The 27,197-nt window shown below is 29.2% G+C and overlaps 1 protein-coding gene across 6 annotated transcripts in view; it reads right to left on the bottom strand.

Moving 5' to 3' along the window:
- LOC121120399 (uncharacterized) overlaps window positions 1-27,197 on the bottom strand; it is a 386,468-nt gene that overhangs the window by 89,011 nt on the left and 270,260 nt on the right. For 4 of the 6 annotated variants that reach the window (XM_040715266.2, XM_071889102.1, XM_071889103.1 and 1 more), the window contains 2 exons: window positions 25,694-25,768; window positions 2,718-3,084 (listed from right to left, as the gene is read on the bottom strand). In XM_040715266.2, the coding sequence (XP_040571200.2) occupies window positions 2,718-3,084; window positions 25,694-25,768 (442 nt within the window). Of the gene's footprint in view, window positions 1-67; window positions 371-2,717; window positions 3,085-25,693; window positions 25,769-27,197 lie in introns of those variants that run through there. The other 2 variants (XM_040715268.2, XM_071889104.1) reach the window with 2 other exon arrangements.

Genomic DNA, 27,197 nt, shown 5'->3' with positions numbered 1-27,197 from the left:
TGACAGATCATAAAAAAAGAGGAAAAAAACAACAAGCAAGCAAGCAACAGACAAAGGGGAGACTTACTGTTTCCAAAATGCTATCGAGATGTAACATTATTTTATGCGTAGATATTATAATGAGAGATTGCTTTCACATCCTTTTGTCCATTTCTTGTTGCAAGGGTCATGAGAGATGAAACTTTGTTTTGGTAATAAAAACAACTATGTTTATATTTTCACAGGACAGGGAACACTGACGTTACGAAATTGACTAGTGACTCTTTCTCTAAGAGAGAGCTGTTTATAACAACAACAAAAAAATTAGTAAAAAAAAAAGGAATACGGACAAGGAGGAACCATCTATTCCTATTTCTACTCATACTAAAAAGAGTAAAATGAAGAAGAAGAAGAGGGGCTCTTCTTCTGAAGCGCTCACTCACTCAGAAGAAGAAGCATGCAGAGAGAAAAAGTTGTAATATCATTATTATGTACATATGTATGTATAAAATAGCATAAAAGCTTCTTGATTTTTTCTGTTCAAATTCCTCCTTTTTGCCAGTAAAATAAATCATTTTTGATAGATATATTTAGGCATAAATAAATATTATGTATTTAATATGCTGCATGAAAAAGTAGGCGTGTTTCATTTGTTTGCTTGCTTGTTTTTTTTTTTTTTGCATGAAATAAGGGACTCAGCCATCGACATACAGATATATAAAATAATGAAGGTCTTTACCAACTTATTTTTCAACATATGCATGCATTTAAAATTGCATTCGTGCAATTTTAGATGTGATGAACCCATAGAAAAAAATCCTTTCAATTCATGAAAGAAACTGATATCCTTTTATTTTGAAAAACCTTCCGTTAAATTAATTTTTTTTATGACCTTTATTTTAAAAGAATATATATCAAACATACATAAGATCATTGAAAAATCTGTTAAGGAGGGAATGCTAAGCAAAAATCATAAATAAACTTTCTAGTTTAAAATTATTTCTCTCAATTTTAGCGCACCGTCCCATTTATATTCCTTTGAAACATAAAACACTCAGAAATAGTTTTCTTAAAAATATGCAAACATTGAAAGAGCTAAACCAAACACGTAATGCTTAAAATTACTTTCTGAAATATAAAATACACAACTAAAAAAACTAGATTTTAAAGAACACTCATAATAATAATAACCAAAAAAACAGGAAGATGTTGGTCATCTCATTCTTTATTTTTCCAGAATCTATGATAGTCTTTAGTTTATGATAATATATAACGGACTAAGATGGAAAATATCAAACAAAATCCGAGGCTAAGTTTCAATACAATGAATTTTCTATAGGAATACGCAAGGGAAAAGCAACATATCTGGCAATTTACATGGGTGATAATCAACATCAGATTTTTAACCGTTGTTATTTTCTTAATATAGATTACCACATTTTTCATGTGTGTATATTTTCGGACAGGACTAAGTTTGCATAATATAATCTTCAATCCTCTACCTTCAAAAAAGAAGAGAGTCTGGGATTTAAAATGTACCTTGTTTGTAAGAGTGAAAATGCAATTACAAATTAAATTTTGTAGGCAACAAAATTACTGACGTGTCATTTAATTTCTTTCAAGCCAGAAAATGTTTAAGTCAAAGATCTTCCCTATTTTTAAAGGAATAATTGTTGAGGTTTGAAAATTAGAATATCCTTAAGTTTTTTTGGAATTGATTGTTTGCACACATCTTTAACGGAATTTTCTGAATTATCCATATTACTCAAATAATTCATGTATATCACAAAAAAAAAGAATGACTTTTTCTCAAATATTCTAGGGCATTAGTTTTTAAACTTTTTACATAACGTATCTTCTGAAAAAAAAATCACGATTTCTAAGTAATAAACTTATTTCAAACTTTAAATATTTGCTTAATATTGACAAATTGATCTGATATCAAAATTTTTGTTGATCCCATATAATTAAATAAATATTTTCCAAGAAAAAAAGTGAAAATCAGGTTTTATTCGGTCAAAAACAGGCTCTTAATGACCTCAGAGGCCCAAAAATATAATAAAAACATGCTTGGTTATTTAGTACGTCTACTTGCTAAATTTCAGACTGATCTGTTTGACAATGGACCATATGTGACCAAAACCGGACTTATACATATGTATAAGATATGATGATTATTTTAGTTTGCGGGGTGCCTCAAAAACTTTTAAGGGGGTCAAGTACCCCCAAAAGGGGGGTTAGTGACGTTACATATGATCCAGATATTGGATATTTTGCCCGATGTATTGTTTTTCCGATTTTCGATCCGATATATTAGCCTATGTATAATTGTGATGCAAAATTTTAAATAAATCTTATTTTATAAATAAACTTAGTGTGATCTATTTTTACTACAACTGCTCCTTACTCAAGCGTCGGTGTACCCCTAAGGAGAGTTCTACAGTACAATACTAAAGTTTAAGAACCATTGTTGATTAATTATTAATAACTATTCATAACTTCACAATTTTTTTAAAAGGAAAGAATAGATGATAATCAAAATGTGTATAGTTACACATACTGGATCTGGAAGATTTAGTAAATATTTTTTTGTTTTTCAAATTGTTATAATATGGTTTTTTTGTTATAATTTGGCGTTTAAAACCTGCGATAAATTATTGACGTATGAATTGAAAGGAAATTAACAGAGTGTTAAAAAAGGACGACTCTTTATATGTTAATGAAAATTAATGACTCACCTCTTCCAAAATATCCAACTGTCCAAGCCGAGCAAGAATATTTGAGGAATTGGAATTATTCCCAGTATTTGTGGATCTCTGAATAGGTGGAGTTAAATCATCCTCACATGAGTAGTAGTCGGAGGAAGTATTGTTATTGGCAGAGGAAGAGCCATATATAGAAGATGATCTTGGTCCTCCAGGAGGAGGCCCACCCGACTCTCCAGAGCTTTTCTCAATGTGTTCTATGAGGAGGTCATCTTCTTCCTCTTCTTCGTATAGGTTGTCTTCCTCGTCGTCTTCATAGGCCTCGTCATCCGTTTCACGGGACTCTACTCCCAGTTTGCGAAGGGTTCCTTCTAGCTTATCGTATTCGTCACGTAGTTTCCTAGTAATATTAAAAAAAAAAAAAAATTATGTTTTTTGTGATGTTCTTGTAAAACTAAAGGAGAAAATTTCCCTTGATTTTTCCCTTTTAATTTTATTTATACTCAACCGAAACAGGCGAAAATAATCATTATCAATAAAGAAGTAAATAGGATATGTATATATAAAAATAATAAAGAACAAATGCACACTCATAAATTAAATTGTAATAAAAAGTATTTTTACAAATTCATTCCTTGTCACTAGGAAGCTTCTATACTTGTGTTTATTTAGGCAAATTTTAATTATTAAAATTGTGATTTCATTCTGACACTGTCCGATCTGAATAAAACAGAATTTTTCCCCCCTTTTTTATCAAAAAAAAAAAAAAAAAAGAACAACTCGTAGTAATAAAAATGTATTGAAATTATTTTTGTTTCTAGTGAGATCAAAGACATCTTCTACCCCCGGACATAAAAGAAAATTTTTAGTTGTATTTATTTCAAAAGGCACGTATTTTTATTTAATAAAATTGTGTTCCATTTACTAAATAAATACAACAACTACATTTTTTTGCATGTCCCGGAGTAGAAGACGTGTTTGTAGTGAGACAATTTAACGGAAGAATGCGAATACTCAATCCATTCTGATATTACTGTACTATTTAACTGGCCTCCACGGCATTTATTTCAGTAAACATTAAAAAATAAATCCCATGATAAGTGTCTCTATCTTCATGTCTTCCTCAGCTTCTGGAAAATTTGAATGAATACATTTTGCATATTTCATCTTGTTCTTGTTCACACAGGGGTCCGTCTATTGGACACGCGGGTACGTTATCAAAAACGTAATTTTCTATACAGTTTTAACGAATTGTGCTTCAACACTTTTATGGAAGAACCACATATTATTGTTGCATTCGCCACGATTCAGAATCTGTGTTGTCATTCATATTCTGAATTTACAGCTTAAGAGTAAAATATATCATGTTAGGGCAAAGTAAACTGTACACTGAGTCTGCTACTCACGTCTCAGAATTTAACAATTTTTAGTATACATCTTAAGATTACTATGAAAATATGTATAATAAAGTTTCAGATTGTCGAGGCACGTTTTATTGACATTTCCCTCTATTCAATTTTCTCATTTTCTTTGTAGTTGAAAATTTGATGATGTGATATCCTTTTTATTGTTATTCGTTATCTTTTCCTTTGAATAAAGTACGAATGGCAAACATAAATCTGCCAGATTATTGAAGTATATTTGTATTATAGATAATGGAAGTATTTAGAGTGGGTCCACCAAATTAAAATATCCATCTTTGTTAATTTTCTTTTAAAATTCAAGAATAAGCTTAAATTAATAAGCTTTTTCATGAACATAAAAGGTAGTTTAGATGAATTGGATTTTTTTTAAAGGCTTACAACGAATGAACTAGATGTTGTAGAAGAAAATTCACTGTTATTTTTTGAAAGCTACATTTAATATCATCCAATTATTCATACTGAAATTGCCCTTCCTTGATGACTTCGGCCACAAGGCACAAGGTACTGGTTTCTGGAACCCATGCGATTTCTTTCTCTGGAGGTGGGTCTATATTGATATCTGTGCCCATTATTATTTGTCTGTTGAGGCCCCCAAGAATTTCATTACCCGTACTATGGTAAAGCTGGATCTGCACGAGGTTGCCGAGGCCTGCCACAGCTTACGATGCGGTGTGGACGAGGTTATTAAGAGAGGTAGATCTAATTCTAAATAATTGAATTTGATTAAATGTAAGTTTCAAATAATAAAAAAATTATGGTTCTATTCGATCTAGTTGGTTCCTTATAATCCTTTAAATATTTTAACAATTTATCTGGACCACCTTGCACCTTAAATAAATTAATTAGTGAGATATTAATGCTTCAATTCAAATAGTAGTTGGAGAAAAGTTGAAAAATACTAGTTTGGGGAGACTTGATAAATTTATAAGCCTAGAAAGAATATTTTCATTTTGTTATTGCTAGAGAAAAGTGGCTTGATTTTATATATGTATAGATATAAGTGTTTCGAAATTACATGAGGATCTCAAATCAAATAACATACATTTTAGATGAAATTAAATTATGTTCCAACAATATGAAGGTTATTTTTTTAATGTTATTATTTATCCAAAATAACTACTATAACAACATGCTCTAAAACTTTCCCAAACTTTACTCATAAATAAGTCAAGCTGACAAAAAAACTGCTCAACACTAAATTTGATGTAACTGCTATAATAGCATTAATTATACACTTTGCAATAGTATTTTAGACACCTGGCTAAAATCTGAATTAATTTTAATTATTTAAGCCTTAGAGTACGTAAATGACCACTTTTTTTTAAAAATCGCAGTAGGTTTTTCCTTTCACCCTTTCTGTCATGAATTAAAAATATGTAAAATAAAAAAAAATCCTTTATTTTTTGCAATGTTTTGAATATAAGAAACATACCCCAAGAAAAAAAAAATTAATATTCTATCTTATAAAAAAATTTACAAAATGTTGACATCAAGCAACATTATGAAGTTAAGGTCCATAATTACTACAAAAATGAAATTATTTTCCTTTATCCTTCTGTAATAAACATTATTTTATTTATTTAAAATGACATTTCATTACATAAAACACAATTTTTATTATTATTCTAGTAATAAATAATTTACTTATAATTTCCTAAACATAATTATATAAAGGTTATTGAAACTGAAAGTCATGAAACAGTTAAGTTTCTGCATTTCCAATGCTGAAATGCATTTATATTTATCCTAACACATATTTGCACAATAATTCTTGCATGTTATCCTTTTTTTAATAATAATAACTATTTTCTGAAGTGTTGCTCCATGGCAAATTTATAAGTGAAAGGATTTAAACCTTTTTTTAAAATCACATTTTTCATTTTAATTTCCATTCAATGTGATTGAATCTGTATTGATCTTAATTTTGTGGATTGAAGCCCATTATGTGCGAATTGTATTCAAGATAACTTAAAAATATTTTATTTTTCGAACGCTGGAATGTATTTTAACAACTTTTATTACTTTCAAGTTTCAACTATGTCGTTATTGCATTTCGAAATTCATCAAAATTAGTCTCTAGAAACGTTATTTAAAAAGAAATAAAAGGATTTAAAGGCCAAACCTACTGCAATTGAAAATTTGGAAGGTCATTTTCGTATTCTATGATTTAAATAAATAGTTTTTGCTGTGGGCTTTCCAGGATCTTAATTGTATCGTATAGTGTTATGTGTTGTTATTGTTCCCAAAGTTACATATTATTAAACACTTTGCAATAACTATGTTAAAATATAGTTATATTTTTTATTCAATATGCCTCCTTTCACATGCAATAACAGCCTTCATACGCTGGCGAACAGATTATTAGCTCTGAATAATGAAGGCCGTGACCATTTCGTAGCACGCTGTCATGGGGGCAGCTTGTAGTGAATACAAATTAGTAAAATAGGTGCAACAGACAATCTCCTATAAGACACCCCAAACTAAAAGTCCATGGATGCCTGAGAGCCACATGGAGTCAGCCCCGAAGTCAGACAAATTGTTGATGCAGAAGTTTTGGTTCTTTTTGGCTATATCGGAAGAGTGATCATCCATGTACTTCTTCATGTTTTAGGGAGCATAGATGGAGACGCCAGCGGCCTCTGAAGCTTTCTTGGTATAGACACCAGTGCAGAGGATATTATATACGCTTTATCTTTTGGGTATTTTCTCTGACATTTTTGCACGTTTATTTTTGTTTAGTAAAGGGTTGGTTGCGTAAAGAAACCTTGTAGCTAAAAATAACGGACGTAATACCGTAATTAAATGCTACTGCAAGGCTTGGGTTCCCATTTTGTGTTTAAAATAATCATTATTTGCTAAAAAGACGGACACAAATAAAAGAGTGTGCGTCATATATATAAGGTATCCTCTCCTAAATATTGCATCGTTAATACACAAATTGAAAATGAACTTAATTAACAAATGTATAATAATATATGTATAATATATACAAATCCACTTACACCCTTTGCATTAATTATTTATATAAAAATATTTAACAAGATTCATATTGAATTAATATACCTACATCGTCATTACATATTATAGTCCTACTTATAATAGGTCATGCACAGTAGTTTTGACTATTTTCCTTCAACATTACTTTCCAACTCTGAGCCTCGGTATGTATGTGATCGTTGAAGCAACATACTTTTCCCTCGAAAAAAATTAAATATAGGAATGAAATAAACAATTTATGGGTATGTAGTTTAATGGCAATAGCTATAACATTAAATTCCTTATATTCATTTTTTTGGATAAATTATTTTTTTTCTCCCTACAGGATAAATTTAAAAACAGTCTTTATTTTTTGGGCAGAAGGAAGGAAATACATGTATCACTAATAATATTCAATTTTAAATTTGATTAAATAAGCTTTACTTTTATTGTCGTTAGTCTGTAACCAATAAGGGTTAAAAAAGTAAAATTCCTTTTTGAAAATTGCTGCTTTTAAGAGGGTGCCCACGGTACTCTAATTTTAGCTTCATCATAAAATCCTTCCTTTGCCGCTATAACTGTTCAAGCATTCTTCAAAATGTTCCCTAAATTGTATTTCAACAAGACAATGGCCCAAAACAAACCTCCAAGCTCTGGAATTGAAAAAGAAAGAAGCCTCTCACATCTTATCTATTATGCAATGACCAGCTCAATTTCCTGATTTGAACACTATAAAGTTATTTTGGGGAACAAATAGTTCAGGAAAAGTGCCCACATGTAAGGATGAGTTCTAGGCAATTTTGAAAAATGCTTGGAATGATATCACACCCGCCTATCTGAAAAACTAACTGCAAGAATACCAATAGTCTGCAATGTAGTTATAGTCGCAAAGGGATGATTTTTTGATGAAGCTAAAATTTAAACAAAAATACTTTGATTCTTTACCAATATGAATAAATGTTTATAGCCATATTGAACCTTTTTTCCCTTCATTTTAATAGCCTAAATACTGTGTTACCTGATGATAAAATCATAAGTATTTAGGTAAATGTGTGAAATTCTTTTTTTTTCCAAACTTTTTCAGTGAAATGTCCTTTGGCAATAAAATTTCCCCCAATTGTCCTAGGACTCAGGACAAAAAGAAAAGAAAAAACCTTCAATTCAATGGACCACAGATAATAATAATATTAAAATCCTATAGTCAATTAAATATTTTCTTCTAATCTTCGTCTTCAGGTGCATCCATTTAATCAAGACAAACAAAATAAAAGTCATTATTTATCATAGTTGGTCCAGTATATTTATATCTCCATCTAAAATATCCTCATAAGCATAAGTGGAGTGATTAATTTCTCCATCATGGATCTGAATAAATGTATCATCCGTATTGGTTGGTTCTAAGACACATTGCTGAAAGTAATTTTTCCGAACGGACATATATCCAAATAACCACTTTGACGAAAAAATAATAAATATATTCAATGATGGTGAAATATCGTATGATTAGGTTTCATATTTAAATTACTCGAATTATAAAAAAAAAATAACATGTTTAATTATTTGCCACGAACTGCAATCATTAATTAAAATTGATTCATTTCGTTGTGAGGATGACAGTTGGTTTGAGTCGTTATTATGACCATTGTAACAAACATAAGGACAAATTCCCAATAAATCACTAAATTATTTTAATAATACATATATACACTATATTTTTTTGTCAGCTGTTGATGTTTGGTTCTTTTTAATGAATATTTTTCGTATAGAATTAAAGAGTCAGAGAGGATATTCAGTTAAGGAACACTTAATGATTACAACTTGTGGTAAATAATTATTAACATTATATTTGATAAAATTTGAATAAAAGGAATCATAATTATTTAATATTGCAGCATCATCAAATATATTTATCCATTGTTTTGGTAAATTCTGTGTTCCACAAAAAGTTTTTTGGATAAATATCCGCCTAGAATATTATTTATCCATCAAAAGTTATCAAAGTACTTTCATGAGTTAATGTTACTTAATACACTGCATTGTTTCCAATCCTGTGTCAATTTTTATAACAATGAAAACTTTGTCGTGTTTATAAAAAATGTTAGAGAAGAAATTAATAAAAAAAATAAATTAACTTTTTTAATAATAATAAGTTTTTTATTACTGTTGCTCAACCAATTTCTTATGCAAGGATGGCATGCAATGAAATAAGAGATGAAAAAGAGTTAAATTTGAATTTGGATTCAATATTTGGGGGTAATTTTTAGTAAAATAATGTTATTAATAATTTAATTTTTTAAATATATCTGAATTTCGAAATTAATTAATCACTTAATTAATTTAAGTGAGTGCCGTCCCAATTCGAAGAGGATTTACATACATTATTAATATATTGGGACGTTCTTATGGGATTTCAAAATGAATTTTTGGGGCATTCGAGTGCGGGTTGGAGCACTTGATCTGGCTTCATAATTTAACGTAAAATACTAGATGGAAAAAATAAATTCTTTTTTTATAATGCGGGTATTAATTTACCAAATTCCGTTTTTTTTCAGTACATGGTCAATGAGGAACGTCAACTATCTGATATGATTTTAAAAACTGTGTTAAACAAAACTTTATGTATAATACCATCATAATTAAACAAACATAAAACTTTTATGTTTAAAAGAACTTCTTCTATTGTCTTTTGAAAAAAGGAAATTATGTTTTTTTAGTGTTCCCCTATGATTATATTAATTCATGTTCAGAACCAGTTCGTTAAGAAGTACAGAATTAATTACAAGTATTATAATCTTTAACATTGGAAACTCTTTACTGGAATTCAAGAAAAGTAGTTGGCTTCTATGACAGTCTTGAAGATATCAAGACAAGAGGGCTCAAAATTCAACCTGGTTTGTTATTACTCTACTCTAAAAATAAAGGAACACAAATACTAAGTAAAATAATGGTCGTTGAGCATTATTCTTTATTTCATACAAATCACTAAGATAAGATTGGGGAAAAAGTAATTTCATGTTACTTAGTATTCATTGTTCATTATTGGTCACATCGATTCATACGATAAAGGGTTGTAAAGGTTTTATACGGTATTTGACTTGACCGGTTCAGTTGTGAATGATCATGCGTCGGGTATGGAGGTTGTCATATTTTAAGTTTTTACTCCATGAATGGGAAAAACACGTCGAAAGCGAGGAAGAAAATTTGCGATGTATATGTATAAGGACTCGAGGGATTTTTCCGCCGCTCAATTATTAACGCTAATGTGAACAACTCGACCGTTTTAAGCTAGCGATCGAATAGAAGCGCCCAACATTGGTGAATAGGAGACAACTAGACATTGTGAAGACAACACGAGGCTGCATACATCTTTGATGACGTGTTAGAAGCTCTTACAGCTCTGATTCGAAGTTCTTGTGCATCCACCCTATATTCCGGTCCTGACACCATGTGACTAATACCTATTTCTGTCTATGGCCAAAGCGCTGGGGGATACAAATTTGGCCTCAATAAAGGCCTGTAAAAGTTGATTCCCTGATTTTTTTTTCAAAAGAGCCAAGGCTATATGATGTTGGATTCTTGTTGGCAACAAGTTATCAAATACAAAAGGGAATGAGGGTGATTACTCTACTCCATTTTTTCCCACAAGTTACGAGATATGATTAGCATTTGTTCTGGTCTTGAGACTAAACCTTTAAACTGACTTTTCAAAATTTTCCGAATATTGGACAATATTTTGTGTTGGCCAATTTACAACAAAATATATTGAATTATATTCATTTTATTTTTCAACATAAACAATACTTATATTGTATAACAAGTCTGAATAGTTTATATTTTCTTCCAATTTAGGTTTTCATCACATAGAGTTAGATACTATCCTCTATTATCCAATTGATTTTCTTACAGGCTCGTTAATTAACCACGACAATTATCGACCACTGCTAGTAAGGCTTGAACGTTTTTTTTTTTCGTTTTTCTTAGGAAATCTGAAAAATCAGTTGTATTTTCTTTGGGTGCATATTGAACATCTAGTTCCATGTCTATTTAAGCCTGTCAAAGTTTTGTCTATTTTGATAATTTTCTCATAATCCTCATTTCCGCTGTTTCATCAATAGACTCAATAAACAATACTAATGGGACCCATTCTTCTGTCAATCATCACATATGCAACCCCTTTTCATTGATAGTGGCTCCTGACAATGTAAACTGTGCATTATTACGTATATTCTAGAACAGTATGCATTAGATTTAAAGTATTATGGGAGCATAAATAGAACATTGGGCAGTTATCAACCAAGGAATAATGAAATATATAAATAAATGTATGATTTGTTTTAACTTTTCCAATTGTTCAGGTTGAAAAACTGTTCCTTATGGAAATTAATTTATTCTTCCGGATATTAGTATCATTTTCAATGAGTATAAAATTTTGCTATCCATCGAGCATTGTAAAGTGTCTTTATTTTTGGAATTTCAGAGATACTCCGCCAAGATAGATGATTGTAAGCTGAATTAATTCTTATTCCTTACCTCTTGAATAGAGAAACCCCAAAGCTTACTTGCAAAGTTAAATTATCATATTTTTCCATTTCTCCTCTTATTTTAGGTATTGAAAGACAGTCCATTTTTAGTGTCTTAATATTTCTAATTTTTTTTTTAAATCTTCCAAGTAAAGGAAATTCAGGATTTGTTGATATTTCATTTTTTAATGCATCCCAAGAATGTGTAAGTAAACGTTCTACAATATGATCTCTACATGCAAGTTAAAATATCTCTCTCTTCAACAATTATTGAATAGATATGCAATCCAAGGTTAGGATTTTCCAGAGTTTCCATGAGTTTTCCATCCCAGTACACTGCCTTAATTGATGAGAGATTCCAGGAACTTCTAATTTGTTTTGCAATACTAGAAACTGTTTGAATATGATATTCATAAGCTTGGTCATTACTCTAAATTAGTCTTCTTTATGTCAGCGTTGCTTACTTTGATCAATACTGACGTGATTTCTATAAAGGCTGTGACTGAAATATATTATTTCTAACGACAGAGCAACAACTTTGGAATTTTAAGAACATCATGTATCCAGAAATCTGTAGCTCCAGAATTAACAATTATCTGACCTTGCAATTAGTGAAAGAGTGAGTGCAGAAGTAAGTGAGCTGATGTTCTATCAATATGAATTTTAAGAAAATTTATATAGTCATTGTTATGGAAAGATATAATTTTTCTTGTAAACTTTCTTTAAGGATCTTAGGTAGTCTTGCTTTAGCACGGATGCGTTGCATTCGATTTTTAAAACATTGAGCTGCTCTGTATTTCACTTTTTGTTAACTGAAGGAAAAGTTTCAACTTTAAGACTTTTAACCTATGCTAAATCCTATAACAAAATTTCTTTATAGCCGAAAACATACATGCTCTTCACTAAAATACTCTATTAAATCTCCTTGCAGCATAGCACTTCGAATTTCTATTCTTTACTAACTAATTATTAGACCACCATTGCTAGTAATCCTCTGTTATTGCAAAAAATATGACAATAAGGAAACAAAGAACAAAGGATTGATTTTTGTTTTTTTTGCGTAATAACAATGATCGATAATAAGAATACGCCAACATTAAATTTGCCAATTTTTATGGAATACCAGATTTAGCCGTAGTATATTGAACCTTAATACTATGCAAATGGCTGGCAAGATCGAAAGAGGTTGGGGGAGAGCGATGACCCCACGGGGCATACTTGGCTTAAATCAGATGATTGTAAGACTTCTTATGAATCATTGAAATAAAGTTAAAAACGGAATTACTTCTTTCCCAACTTATAATACCCCAAAATAAACTTTCTATGGATTAAATCTCATAGATAGAGTTGTATAAAAATATGACTTTTACGCGTACCGATATGAAGACTGTTTTTTTATTTTTGCAAATATGTTATCAATATTGTTCTAATTCTTAAAAAACCAGCATAAAAATATAGAGTAATCACTTGTGCTGGTACTCATAAATGACGGCGAACAACACTGAGGATTGGTTAGAGAATTATAACTCTATGTCCTTGTTGGACTAACTAAGAGTAAAATTGAGGATCGACATTGAAGTAATTTCTACATACCAATGACATTTTTTCATAATGACAGGGATTTGTCTTTATTTCTTTGCCCTCAGTTGATATAATGAAACGTTCAAATTAATATTACTGCTGAAAAATACTTTCTGGAAGCATAATCTACTTTAAAATAAAAGATAAATTACTGTAGCTTTTACAAAGATTTAAAAGCTTTAAGCATAATAAAAAATTGATGTATAATTCATCCCCTCTAAAATGGGAAGATTTTTTTTTATCTTAACACTGTCCCATAATTAAATGATGGCACCAAAAAACAAACAAACAAAAAAAAACCAATATTTAGAGTTAAAAAATAAAAAAGCAAGTGATTTATTTTATAAGGATATATTTTGCTTGTAATTCAAAAATCGCCTTCAATATATACAAGTGTAAAAGTGCTCAAATAGTCTGAAACCCCAGATATAATTGAAAAGAAATATTTACCAATTCAATATCTAGAAAATAATATTTTTTGCACTTCAATGTTTATGTTATAACTAGTAAATATAAGATTTGCCAGATCATTGGATATTATTATCTGGGATGGAAAAATCGTCTAAATCTTCCCCTTTAAAGAATGGCTGTATATCTCCTTCCACTAACTTCTTGGTGCCTAAAATTTGGCAACAAAATGTCTTTTTTCAAAGAAGCTAAGGAAATACTCGTTCATTTTATATCTCTTCTCTACCTTGATAAATCCTGGGAAAAGAAAATTGTACTTTCTTTGAAAATAAATGATGGGAGGAAATTTATGGCTAAGTTCTTTATAACGACACAGCTATTGAAGGTTTCAAGTCCTTGTATAGGACGAATGTTGTATAATAGTATCCACGCTTTTGTTGACTGTCCAGTTCTTTCAATAATTAAGCAGTTAATTGTGTTTAATCAAATATTTATCGAAAACTATAAAGAAGAGGAAATTAAAGGATATATTCTATTTGGTATTTCCTCTCGAATATCTGAAATTTCTCAAGAACAAAAGTCAATAAATATGTCTCTTAGTATGTATAGCCATTCATAGCACAGAAAATTACTGTATACCGAGTGGTTAGTCTTAATGATATAAATCTATACTTATAGCCGCTGCTGCGAGGTACGCAATATTTTCTTTGAAGATACCTTCCTCTGATGGGGCTACGTGGAGTTATGCATCCCATTTAATAAAATACTTCCCACCGATTTCCGTACGACATGAAAACACTCTTCACTTAATTATTCGTCAATATTAAAAGTACATTAGTGGATGCTGTTATCCTTTAGAAGGTGTTTTATGCTATTCTGTATTATTTTATGTTGTATTATTGAACTTTTGATTGCTTTTGTGTTTATTTTTTCAATGAGAATTTTCCTTAATTTTTGTTATGAATGGATTAAGAATGTTAATTTGAAACTATAATGTTTAATTTTGTGTTTTTTTATGAGCGCAAATATTCTTGAAATAAAAATCTTGCTGGTGAGGGGAAAGAAATCCCCATTTCTAAATTTATACAACATTTATAGATGAAAAAAGTAGGATAGTTAGATAAAAATATCTTATACTTTGAATTAAAATAGTTCATTTTTATCTACAGCACGGAAATATGATTTTATAACGATGTAATGACATATTTTTAATACATTTTAAGAGTAAGATATTTATAACATCTTGATAGATAGTTAGATTCAAGTGCTTTTATTTATTGGTCCCATTTTGTGTGCCAATAATTCACTATTTTCCTTCATATTGATGCAAAAAGGGTTTGTAATGTAATAGTTTTTAGGTCCTAAAAGGACATATATCAAAAGTCCTGACGTCACATGAAAACAATTTAAACAGTTAGATAAATAAAATAAAATTTTATGTACATAATTTTAAAATTGTGCAATTTGTAAGATATTGTATGAACATGTTTAACGATGGCTTTTTAACTATTTCGTTAAATGTACATGTAATTAACACGAATATGAACTTTAGCTCAAAATTCGACATCTTAGCCAAGACAGTTAAGCATTCCACTGATCACAAAATTATTTAAATTAATCCTACACTAAACAATTCAAAACCTAATAGTCAATCCATTGGCCCCCTTGATGAAGCTGAGCATAATCCTATAATATTTTTTTATAATATGATGCACTGAGCTATAGCTACACACACTCATTGTTAAAATTGTAAAAAGTACAAGAAATTTGTACGAGGTGGAATATTGAATAAAAATACCTCATTTTGAATTAACTTTGAAAATACAATGTTACTTATGATGAAACTCTTGAAATTGACGGAAAGCACACACTTTTGTTTTACAGACAATTTAGTTTTTAGAAAATGTGTTTTCTTCACTTACTTTTATCATTTAATTGATGCAATATTAAGCTTTTTATGGGAAATTTTTTCCCCCTTTTAAGTAGGATTTGGTTGAAAATTAAGGTGGATGGTTAAAGTTCAAATTTTTCTTTAACCTTTGACGTAAACAATCTCATTTCTATTTTCATTTACAAACTCATAAAGGAGAAAAGTGTCACCATTTTATTTTAAATTCTTACAAAAATGCGTATATATATATAATATAGTCTTTTGTACGGTTTGATATGGAAATGAATAGGATTAGCATAAAAATTATTTTCTTTAAATAAGCCTTTAATCGATTTTTATCGCTATGTAGTCAGTATTTTGTAAATAAATTTAGTTATTTGAGTTAGGTTGATCTCTTTGAGGAAAGTAAAAAAAAAAAAATATTCGTATATGATCTGACCTTGATTTTTTTTTATATGAAAAATAACTGTTCCATCAGGTGTTGTTACTTCTTTCTGTCTTTAGCATGAATAATTACACAACTTTGTTTATTTTTTTAACTAAATAAAAATATTTAGCAAATATGGCAAAACATTAATAAGTTTCCAGCAAAACAGTTTGTTTGTATTTAATGAGCTAAACGTAAATAGAGAGCTGTACAATATCAAATATGCACAGCAATTTTTAGGCATGTGTTAATGCGTTTCCGTTCATTTGTTCCAAAACCATATCCCAAGTTGTAAAATAGCGACCACTGGATCATTATTTGTATAAGGCACTGTTCTTAGTGGGACTTTTTTTTTGTCTGTTTGAAGATTAGAGTATTATTCTATAACTAGATATGCATAAAAATGTACTAGAAAACGGCAACACCTTTTCTAGTTGGTAATTTGAACATTTTGCTTCGATGCCGCTATCATTATTATTTAATTCTTCTAGACAGAACAGCTAAATATGTATAAAGTAACAGCTAATGCATGTGTCCATCAAAAATGAAGAGTATCAATCACAATTTGCTGGGAGTTATAAATCCTTCTTACGCTCGAGGTAGAATTGAGGATTGACATTGGAATTATATGTCTTTGTTATAGCCATACAGAGTGGAATTTATGTTGATTTCCTTCCTGTCACGTCTGCTTGCAGCTGATCTATAAAAATGTCATGACAGCCAAGGTACTATCCTCCAAGACATTCTTCAAATTATAAGAGTGACCACTTTGATTTTCTGTTTCTTTTATTTTTATGTACCGGCAGGACACAAGGTTAGTAAGCTATCTCTGCCACAAAAAGGATTTTTTTTCAAACACAATTTTTTCTCCAACCAGTTATCAGATTGAAACAATAAAATCAGATTCCGAAAGCTTGATGAATTCTAATTAAATTTATTTAATAAAATCTCCTCCACCTTTAATAACTATCCCTATACGAGGCCTAAGGCGCGAGCCAGCCTTCATCAATGGGCCCCTTGGCAAATCCGAGAATTCCTTCTTGATAATGACCTATAAATTATTCTTTGATGTTGCAAGGGATTCAGTTGACTTGTCGTTCTATCGGGTACAACACAAAAAAAAAAAAAAAAAAAAAATACCAGATTCAGATCCGGCGAGTTTAGAAGCCCAAAGTTTGTTTACTTAAAATAGTAAAAAACGTTCGGAGCTATTTCATACTTTGTTGCATTATTGGTATCTCAAAACCACCTTTAGAGGCCTCAAATTCTCTCTTAACGATGCAAACGAACGTTTTACTGAGTGCCAAAGTTCGAGCCATTCGTTATAGTGTTGCTCCGACTTTTTCCCGATTGCAAGTATGGTTTTTGTGCTTTTTTCAAATATTTGGGACAGCGAAACTTCATTATTTCCCTGTAGTCTCCATGGTTTTACCCTTTCCACTGAATTAACAAGGTAAATTCTGCGAAGGGAAGAAAAAAGTTGTATATTGCATAAGAGAAAATGACAAAAATAAAATAAAATTAACGTCGTCCATGATATCATATTAAGCGACATCTTGCGTGCAAATAATATTTCAGAAGGTTCTCTTTTTTACAACGAATCTTAGATCAATTTTTGTCAAAGTTTAGTTCCTTAGAAAAAAAAACACTTTTTCCTCATGATTTGGCCAATTTGAGGTTCCACAAATCATTTCATTACTATTACCATTAAAAGAAAATTGATTTTATATGTCATAACCTATTTTTTAAATGATAAAATATATTATGCTTGTTTTGTTCATTTTAAATGTTAAGCAAAAGTTTAGAATATCACACTCTATAAATTAAAACATAAATTTATTAACTTTTGTTCATTTATACGTATTGTGCAAATATACAAAGCAGAGTTGACCCATATTTTAAGACATATACAGAGTACATATGTGGGATTTATATAAATACCTTTCATGCAATAAAGTCAAATTTTATATGAGTAAGGTTATATATTTTAAACAACAATGTTTGTACAAGCAATTATAAGACTGTAATAAATAAAGTGTATTTTAGTGGCTACAATGAAAAAGGTATATAATGCTTTACAAGATGGCTTTTTTATACGGTCTCCTATTTTTAATAACAAATATTGCAAAAAATTGACACTTCAGTTGATCTGTTATTTTAATGTAAATAAAGTTTATTTACTTTTCTTTTGAAAGTTTATCTTGTTGTATGAATAACTTTAAACACTTTTTTTTAAACGAAACAACCTTATTGCTCATATTAAGTCCCCACATTTATATTTGTCTGATTTAAATATACTATGGAACGTTTAAAAGAGCCATATTGAAAACAAAAAATCTTTTTTTTTTAACTTTCTCCATATTTATTAATCATGGGACAATTCCATGCACAGCTTATATTTTCATTAAATTTTTTCCCTCCTTACTCGGTCAGTGAGACTTATCTTGATATGATTCAGAGATTTATAATAATTGTTGGCTTTATTATTAAAAGTAACCTTGAGGAAGAAGGATTTTGTTAATATTTACATAATATACTTATTTACAGGCCACCCTCAACATACGTTCTAAAAAAACAAATAAACTCAATTCTAACTGTTTTAGTATGTTATTAATTCAGATAACTAGGGTCGTTCTCTTTTTTAATGTAGGATTTAAAATCATTACTGTCTACGTCCGGTCTAGCATTGTCCCTACAATTGATTCTTCAAACAGATTCAAATTTTAAAGAGCCCTCTACAGTGTACTTTTTTTTATTCATGTTCCATTATTAAAATTTTTTATTTATTAATTATGTTTATCATAATTTTCAATCAAAACGGTGCTTATATGAAGGTTGAACTCGACGTTTTCCATTATTTTATTAACATATTCGGCCTTGTATCATTCACATCAAAATTATCGAAATGGAATCGACCCAACCAAAATTGCGTCCTATTGGTTGCTATAGTATCCGGAACATAAAGAATATTCACATTTCCAGCCACCTGGCTTGAGTTTTCACCTTTTTTGAAGAAAAACGGTAAAATATGGTATATTTTATTACTGCAAATGTCCATCGTTGAGTACAAGCTCAATCAAGACTATATACAACAATCTCAAAACTGTTTAAAAAGTTTTTCTAAACGAAATATCATCTTTCTAACGACATTCAGCGTAAAGGGATCGCATTTACATAATTACACATGCCTAAAGTCATCTTTTGGAAAAATAATAAATTTCTTTTAACTACATATTCTAACTGATTTCCTTATATGATAAAAACCGTTCACAAACGGGTTGAATATTAGAGTTTTTTTGTGACAAATATACCTTATTCAACCCTAGATGTACATAATTTTATGTTTGCACAATACAGTCGTCCTTAATGACAATTATTAAAAGTTAAAAAACGAAGAAGTTTTTTTGTACGAAAATTTCATCTTTCTAACGCCATCTAGAGTAAACCAATTGTACTTATATATAGTAAGATATACATTACTAAACCCATATATTCAAAAAATAATGGATTTCCTTTTACTATATCTACCATTATATTAAAATAACTCAGTATACCAAAGGAATTAGTTTCGTATAAATTTAAGTATCTTTCATGCACGAGAATAGTTTGCCTTTATTACATATTTAAGCCTAATTAAAGTTTTAATTTAAAAAAAAATATATATATTGGATTATAGATATTCGATATTTATTGATGATGATGTCATTTGGCGAAGATTGTTCAATGGAACGAGGACTGATACGTCCGATTTGTACACTTCCTTAAGATTTAAAGCGGGACTGGACAAAAGCTATAAATCAAGTGGCGAAAAAAAGACCACGTCATCAATATTTATACAATTAATGTAAATATAAACCACTACTTCCTTGTCTGTTTGGGGCGTTGAGTAATATTACATATTATTCTACAATTAACTATAAAATCCATGAAATCAGCCTTTTCACTGAATTACGAATGTGTATTCTGCGAAAAGAAGAAAGAGTTACATATATTTTATGAGGAAATGACAGAAAATTATAACGTTACGTCATCTGTGGTATCATAAAAAGGGACATCTTATTTGCAAAAAAATATGAGTACGACCTGGAATCTACTCAAGCTAACAAAGATGTTTTGCCACTTTACTTTAAAGCTTTAGACCGAACAAAGGTTTCCAAATTTTTGAATTATTACATTCCTTCAAACTACTTCATGAAACGAAAATTTATTAGGATTTTTTGATATCCTTTTATACTTATATTTGAGGGTCAACTGTTTTTTATATATTATGTATAAGGTGGATTCTGACACGTTAATTAATAAATGTATGACGTACACCATACTCTTCAAAATAGGAACATTCCTTCCACCATTTTTCTTTTCTGAAGTATATGTTTCTCTTTGAAATAACAATTAAGTATTGTGTGAATAATTTAATTAAAAACTTGGCTTTTCTTCCTGTCATGGTCATAAAAGCCTTCTCACTTGAAACCATAAAAATTATATAGTATATGCGTACATAAAATGTCATAAGTACATTCATCTAAGTATGTATAACCGTAAATACTAATAATAAGATAGATCATTTTTCTGCATAAAAGTATTTTGCATTCATCGTTTGAGTGAATACATATCATTGTCATAAAAATTCTTTTAAAAAAGCAGCAGGATACGAATGCGTTAATTGATTCTAATTCTTTGTTAAAATGTGGATTACTTAATATCTGGAAAAACTATTATTAAATTATTATTATTAAACTTATTTTCTCTTTTAAGTGAGATATGAATTACTTAATTTAATGTAATTTATAGATAAAAGAAGGTTCATCAAGAGACTCTCTCAATAGTAGAGCAAAATATGATAAACTACGAAGGAACTGACAATATAATAACTATCTCATCCATCAAAAAAGTGAAAAAAAGTTGATGATATTTAATAAGTGGTCTATACTCACTAGTATTGAAAATATAGGATTATAATTTAGATATGAAAGAAATAGAAAAACATTGGTATTTTTTCGACCAAAATACTTGATAATTGCTTTTAAAGCAGTCCTTCAAGTTTCACCACAAAAGATTAAAATTTTCCGACAATTTTTTATTTATTTTCTCACAGTTTCATGATAAAATACTTAAATCATCAGTGAGGGTTTTTTGGACGATGATATAATACCCTATCTCTGCGTTATTGATTCCTCACTTTAAAAAAAAATCTTTTTTACTCTTGTTATTTAATGTAATAATTACTTATTATTTATTTACAATGCTCCATTAATGAGGTTACATGTGCAGTGTCCTTCCAAATGTAAAATAATCATTGGATAGGGGTAATAAAATGTTAAAAAAGAGATTATAAGTGAAATTTGTAAAAAAAACAAGCAGAATGTAAATCAAATACACTGATCCTGCAGAATATAAAGATGTGATTATTTGTAAGTCGTATAACCTGCTGGTATGGTAAAAAAGAGACCAAAAAATTAGATGGTAACCCGGACAATTGAAAAAGTACTTGAAAAAAAAAGCAACATAGCTTTACTGTTTTATTAGATTTAAAAATCTTGATATTGACATCCAAATTTATAAGTTTTATGATATGTGTCAAATTACTTTAACATTTTTTTGCAAGTGCCTAAAAACTATTGAAGGTATAGTCTAATTTTTATAAAAGGTCAAAGGGACATCTTTTTGAAACATGTACAAGTCCAAATTTGTAGGAGTCTTAAAAAAATGCGTATTTAAACTTACAAAAACTTTTAAAAAATTGCCTATATTTTTATTATTCACATGCTCACAAGTGAGTGATTTTTAAATTTTTTGACTTGCACCCCAGTCCTAACGTAGTCTTTATTAAAGGAATATAAAATGTTTCCTAGAATGTGGCAAAGACTTTTTTTAGTTAGGAAACTGAACAGAGTTTTTTATTTTTACGTCATTCTTGAAGACACAAAGTCTAAGTGTAAAGTAATAACTAGTTTGATTACGCATAAAAGAATGATAATTTTTTCATTGTTATATAAGCCCTTCATAATAAAAAAAAACCCCTATTATCTAGTAAATTTTACTTCATTATTTTTGTCTTCGTTGAAACCTTACAAAATAACTACCAAAATGTTTTTTTTTAAATTCAAACCCTAAAAATTAAGCCCTTCAAGACATCATAAATATTTTTTCATATGCAGTAGTGTAAAATTTTTCTTTGTCGTTTCATAATTAAATTAATTATTCAATTATTTATTTGATATTGTATGTCTAAAATAACAGTGACACATTGAGTAAAGCGTCACTAACTCAAAAATATGATCAAGTCAATTAGCAAGTATTGTTCTTGAGACGCTTTTTGTAAACTATTCTTTAAGGCTCATGACAGATCCGGACGGCAAGTAAAATTTTTGCCACCAATACATTCCTACTAAATAGATTCACATTTGGACATAAAAACTAAATCTATGGTTGTTTTTTTTCGAACTTGTATTGCTTAAAATTTTTGAGACTAAAATAGAACCAATCATTGTTGGATTTAAGTAAATATTTTAGAATTTTTGAGTTATATGTAAAGTTGTGTTCGAGTTGGAACATCATACCAATTTTCGAGTTCTGTTGAGATCGTGTTATTGATAACTGTCACATATGTAAGTATGTGATGGGTGTTTCCTTTTTTAATACATCAATTGTTACTTTTAATTATAAAGCCCGGCGTCTGTAGTAGTTTATTACTGTTTTTTTTGAATGACACTTTGAATTTGAGAAATAATAACTCAATTTTTTGAAATTTTCATCATTTTTGTTCGAGTTAAGTTGAGTTTTTAAATAATATTTCGAGCAAGTTTGAGTAAATTTTATCTTTAGTCAACATCCTTTTTAAGCACAGTTAGTGTGAGCTAGGTAAAAATTCGTATTTTACTACATAATAAACACAACTGAACAATTGCAAAAATTACGTCATCTAAATTTTGTAATTTTTTTTTACCTATACCATACATTTTACACTCTTAACTATCAATAAAAATGCTAAAAAAACTTGTATGAATATAAAATATCGAGAAAAAACATATCCTTATCTTCAAAAAATCTTATCAATATGTGTTTGAGATTTCAACAAGATATAATTTGTTATTTTTACATAAAAACAGTAAATTTTTATTTAAGATAAAAGTGTCTATGATATATTCATTACATTATAGAAAACTTGCAATTAAATTTAGTACACTTCTGTTTTGATGAGTTTGTGCGTATTATGTAAAAATAAAAGGATAATCTATGGCATTAAAAGGAAAAATATAGGAACGACTTTAAGCAAATCAGTTAATTAAGTTAACTAAACGTCGATCAAAAAATTGCTAAATACACGAATTAACCCTAAATGAGACATTATCAAGAGAAATAAAGGATCGCATCTATCAGATTTAATTTTACCGGAGTATAAAAAAAAAGGTATTGGCGATAAAATTTAGTTTCAAAGGAATAAGGCCCAGGTTTATAAATTTCGATGTGTAAAATATTCTAGTTTGCTAAGAAGAAGTTGAAAACACATTTTTCCCGTATTTCAAGTAATATTTGAATCCAACACTAGTACTATTTGTAAACTATATATTAGATTAAAGACAGCCCGAAGGACCAAGTACTGCTATTAAATTTTTTATGAAACATTAAAATACAAAGTATATAAATAATAAAGGAATGAAGGACGAAAGTATATAAAAAGTAGTAAAATAAAGGGTTAATACCTTGAGTTTTTCTTTATAAAAAAATACAATCAAATCATCATCTTTACTAAACATGAGTTTTCTTTTTTTTCTTCTTTTTCATTAGTCGAACTTTATAATTTAGGACCATATTTGCGGACTTATATTATTTGTCACTAAGAAAGAATTCCAAAAGTTAATTTAAAATTATGTGCATTCCAAATTGATTACGATTTATCGATCCCAAAAAATACTTTTGTATTGTCCCCATTGATTAACGATTTATATAATATTTTCAAACAATCAGTATGGAAATTTTTTTAATGTAATAAATGTCGTAAAAATAAATCCATTATTTTTCTAATAGATGATGGCTTTAGTAGTATGTATCTCGTAAGCTATAAGTGTAATTGGTTTACGCTCGATTGTGTTAAATAGAAGTTATTTTGTACTATATAACTTATTAAACAGTTTTCTTATTGTTTGATTCTATATTGTTTGAGCGTGACTCAAAAATGAACACCAGCAAAGAGAAAATATGAAATATTTGACAGTTTTTTTTTTCGAATAAGACGAAAATCCAAGGCAGGTCCCTAAAAATGTAAATAGTGTTTATTGTTCTGATAAAATAATAGCCAATCTTGTGCAATGTTGGTTTCGTTGATTATATCCTGGTAATTTTGATGAGAAAGATGTACTACGCTCTGGGGGATCAATTGTTGAAAATGTAGATAAAATAATTGAAATAGTCGAGTCCGACTGTCATGTAATCACTGATTTGATCGCCAAGGAGATCAGTGAAAATGTACTACAACTATAGTGAGGATAATCTCCTTTATTTAAAATAACATTAGAACAGGGACAATATTATAATAATATTCAAATATAATTAATATGCATTTTTACACCGTAGGTAGACGGGAAATCTTAACACTACAACGATTTATTAAAGAATGAACTAATTTTCACCTACCATTTTTCCTTTTAAAATGATTGAAAATCTTTTTTTTTCCTACAAAACCCATCTTTATGTAAATTATAAATGTTTTCCTAGTAAAAAAGTTGTTCCACTTCTATCAATAGTTCAAAAAACTTTGCTTTTGTACATATATAAAATGATAAAAAATCAACTTCTAAATCACATTTCCTTTTCTCTTTGTTGGTTATCCAACCCATTATATTTGTTTATATTCCAGTATATAACTACTATTTATCAAATAGTGAGTTGTTAATTAATAACTTAAGTAGTGATGAAAATAGTCTGTATTTTAGGACAAAAAAAAAAAAAAAAAGGAACCAAAAATGAAAATGAAAATTTGAAGAATGATTTAGAAGTGCACAGGGAAGATTTTTGGTTCAGCACCGGACAAAGTAGAACAAGGCATCATTGGCCTATGGATCCTTCCCTATTATCTGCATCGTTTTTCGTAGATTTTGTGAAGTATGATTTTATAGAGCTGTACTTTGCCTCATTACCCGATACTTCACCGAAAATCTATCTAAAGAATAAACAAAAAACAAATCAGGTTATTGGGAAGGACCATAGGGCAATGAGGCATATTGTTACTGTTATTGTTGTATAATATCCTGCCGACGCCCTTGCCTTCTTACCGTTGAATGGTAAAAAAAGGGAGGGGGGGACAAATTAGTAAATCCGTCCTAGAAATGATTCAATACTATTACAAGACGATTATGACATTATGGGTGTTAAAAAGGTGGCTTTTATGTAGGTTGCTTTTCAAGTTATATAGTAATTCATGTCACTCTTCGTTGGCCTTTGTGGCCAAAACATATTATTATAGCCAATTAGTTGGTTTATAGCTTTAGTTCCTTAAGTGGGTAATATTTTATCAATAATACTATTAAAAGTCATAAAAAACAATTTAAAAAGGGAATGATAAAATCTATAGAGCATTCAACTCTCCTTTTCCTTGTAACTAAATATATGGTTAAATGATGACGAGGGGAAAGATTACGATTATAGTACAAATACGAAGAAAAAAAACCCAACCCAATTCCTGCTGAGTCACTGGAATAAAATCCATTGACTGACCCATTCTATTGAACTTTATAATGTATGTTCATAAATATATAATAATCTTTTTTTTATATCGTACTTACATTATGTTATTAATCCCTTCACGAAGCTCCGGGTCAATATCTTCCTCAGAGGATGCACTCGGCATGATGGGACTACTGCAAATAAATAAATAAGAAAAAAATATTATATGTACGACACGCATAAAATACAGAGTAAAGTAATAGGTGTAATATTCAATAGTAAATTACATGTCGTAAAACTTTTATTAAATAAAAGTAAATGTATAAAATGTCAAAAGCAGTTACTGCTTTTTATTTGAAAAAATAATAAAAAGGAATAAATTAAAATAATCATAATAATTTATGTACATAATTGAAATTAAAACGACTCCATAGAAGGGTTAATTTATTATGATTTGGTTGGAGTATAGGAAGACGGGGAGATGGGGCTGTTAGTAAGGATGAATAAATCATGTGTGATTCATTTCTGAGACGTATTATCCGTGTATTAATCCTTACATAAATATATAAATGTGGAGTCTTTCTTATGAATACTCCAATAGAGAAAAAAAAAACAGTTTAAATCCTTAATAATTAGAGTTGTAAAATATAAGCAATATTTTGTTGTAAAACAATAAAAAAGTATTACCAATAAATGATATTGTGGGCTCTTTAATTGCATGATTTTATATCGGTTGTTTTTGGGTAATTTTTTGCTACATTTCTTTTTTGCCTTTTGGAAATTTTTTAGGTAATAAAAATTATTTATATACAAGGTGAACCCTAAATAATGTAAAAATTAGAAGAACATTTAAACTTATATAACTCATAGAGGGTTAGAGATATCAATATAAAAAAATCATTAAAAATAATTAGTCAAACGTTGACCATGTCTGTTTAGTTTTTTTTTTTAATGATCCTTTATTTAAGAGAAAAACGCAGACACAGAAGCAATAAATCCTTCAGTTTTTTAAATTCTGGCATGCCTCCCAATATTGTTTTCTAGTGAAGGTAATATTTTATTGTGGAGGTCACATTCAACTCACAAAATGATCAGGTTCTGAACAAAACAGGGTCTGATTGATCTTATAAGGTATATTGAAAGGATAAATTAGAGTCAGTAAAGTATAGGGTGCCGTTAACCGGTCCTATAGGACGGTCCTTATATTTGTGCTCTCGAGATTCAAAATTAACAACATTGTTTGCGTGAGTACCATTCTTAAGAAAATTCTCTAGCCAATTCCCACTTAAGGAACGATACTTATACCTTTCAACAAGATATTGTTCTTCTAACACGTCCATTTTGATGCATAAATGATTGTTACGCTCATTTTCCTAGCTTTCGGAGCAACAACTTTCAGACTCAATCTAGTCCGTATTTGAATATAATGGATTTTAGAATATTCTTCATTTTGTGGGACATGATCAAGAAAAAATACCATTTCAATTTGGATGTACTGACGGTTTCCCTTATTAGGGATTGGAACAACATTCTCTTGAAGGTGGTCTGTGCCTACTGATCTAACAGACTCAAGGTTGTAATTTCTGCAAATGGGCAACATTTTAAACATTTTTTTTTGTCACC

Source organism: Lepeophtheirus salmonis, chromosome 6 (genome assembly GCF_016086655.4).
Source record: "Lepeophtheirus salmonis chromosome 6, UVic_Lsal_1.4, whole genome shotgun sequence".
Taxonomy (NCBI): domain Eukaryota; kingdom Metazoa; phylum Arthropoda; class Copepoda; order Siphonostomatoida; family Caligidae; genus Lepeophtheirus; species Lepeophtheirus salmonis.
This window is presented reverse-complemented; position numbering and strand designations above follow the sequence as displayed.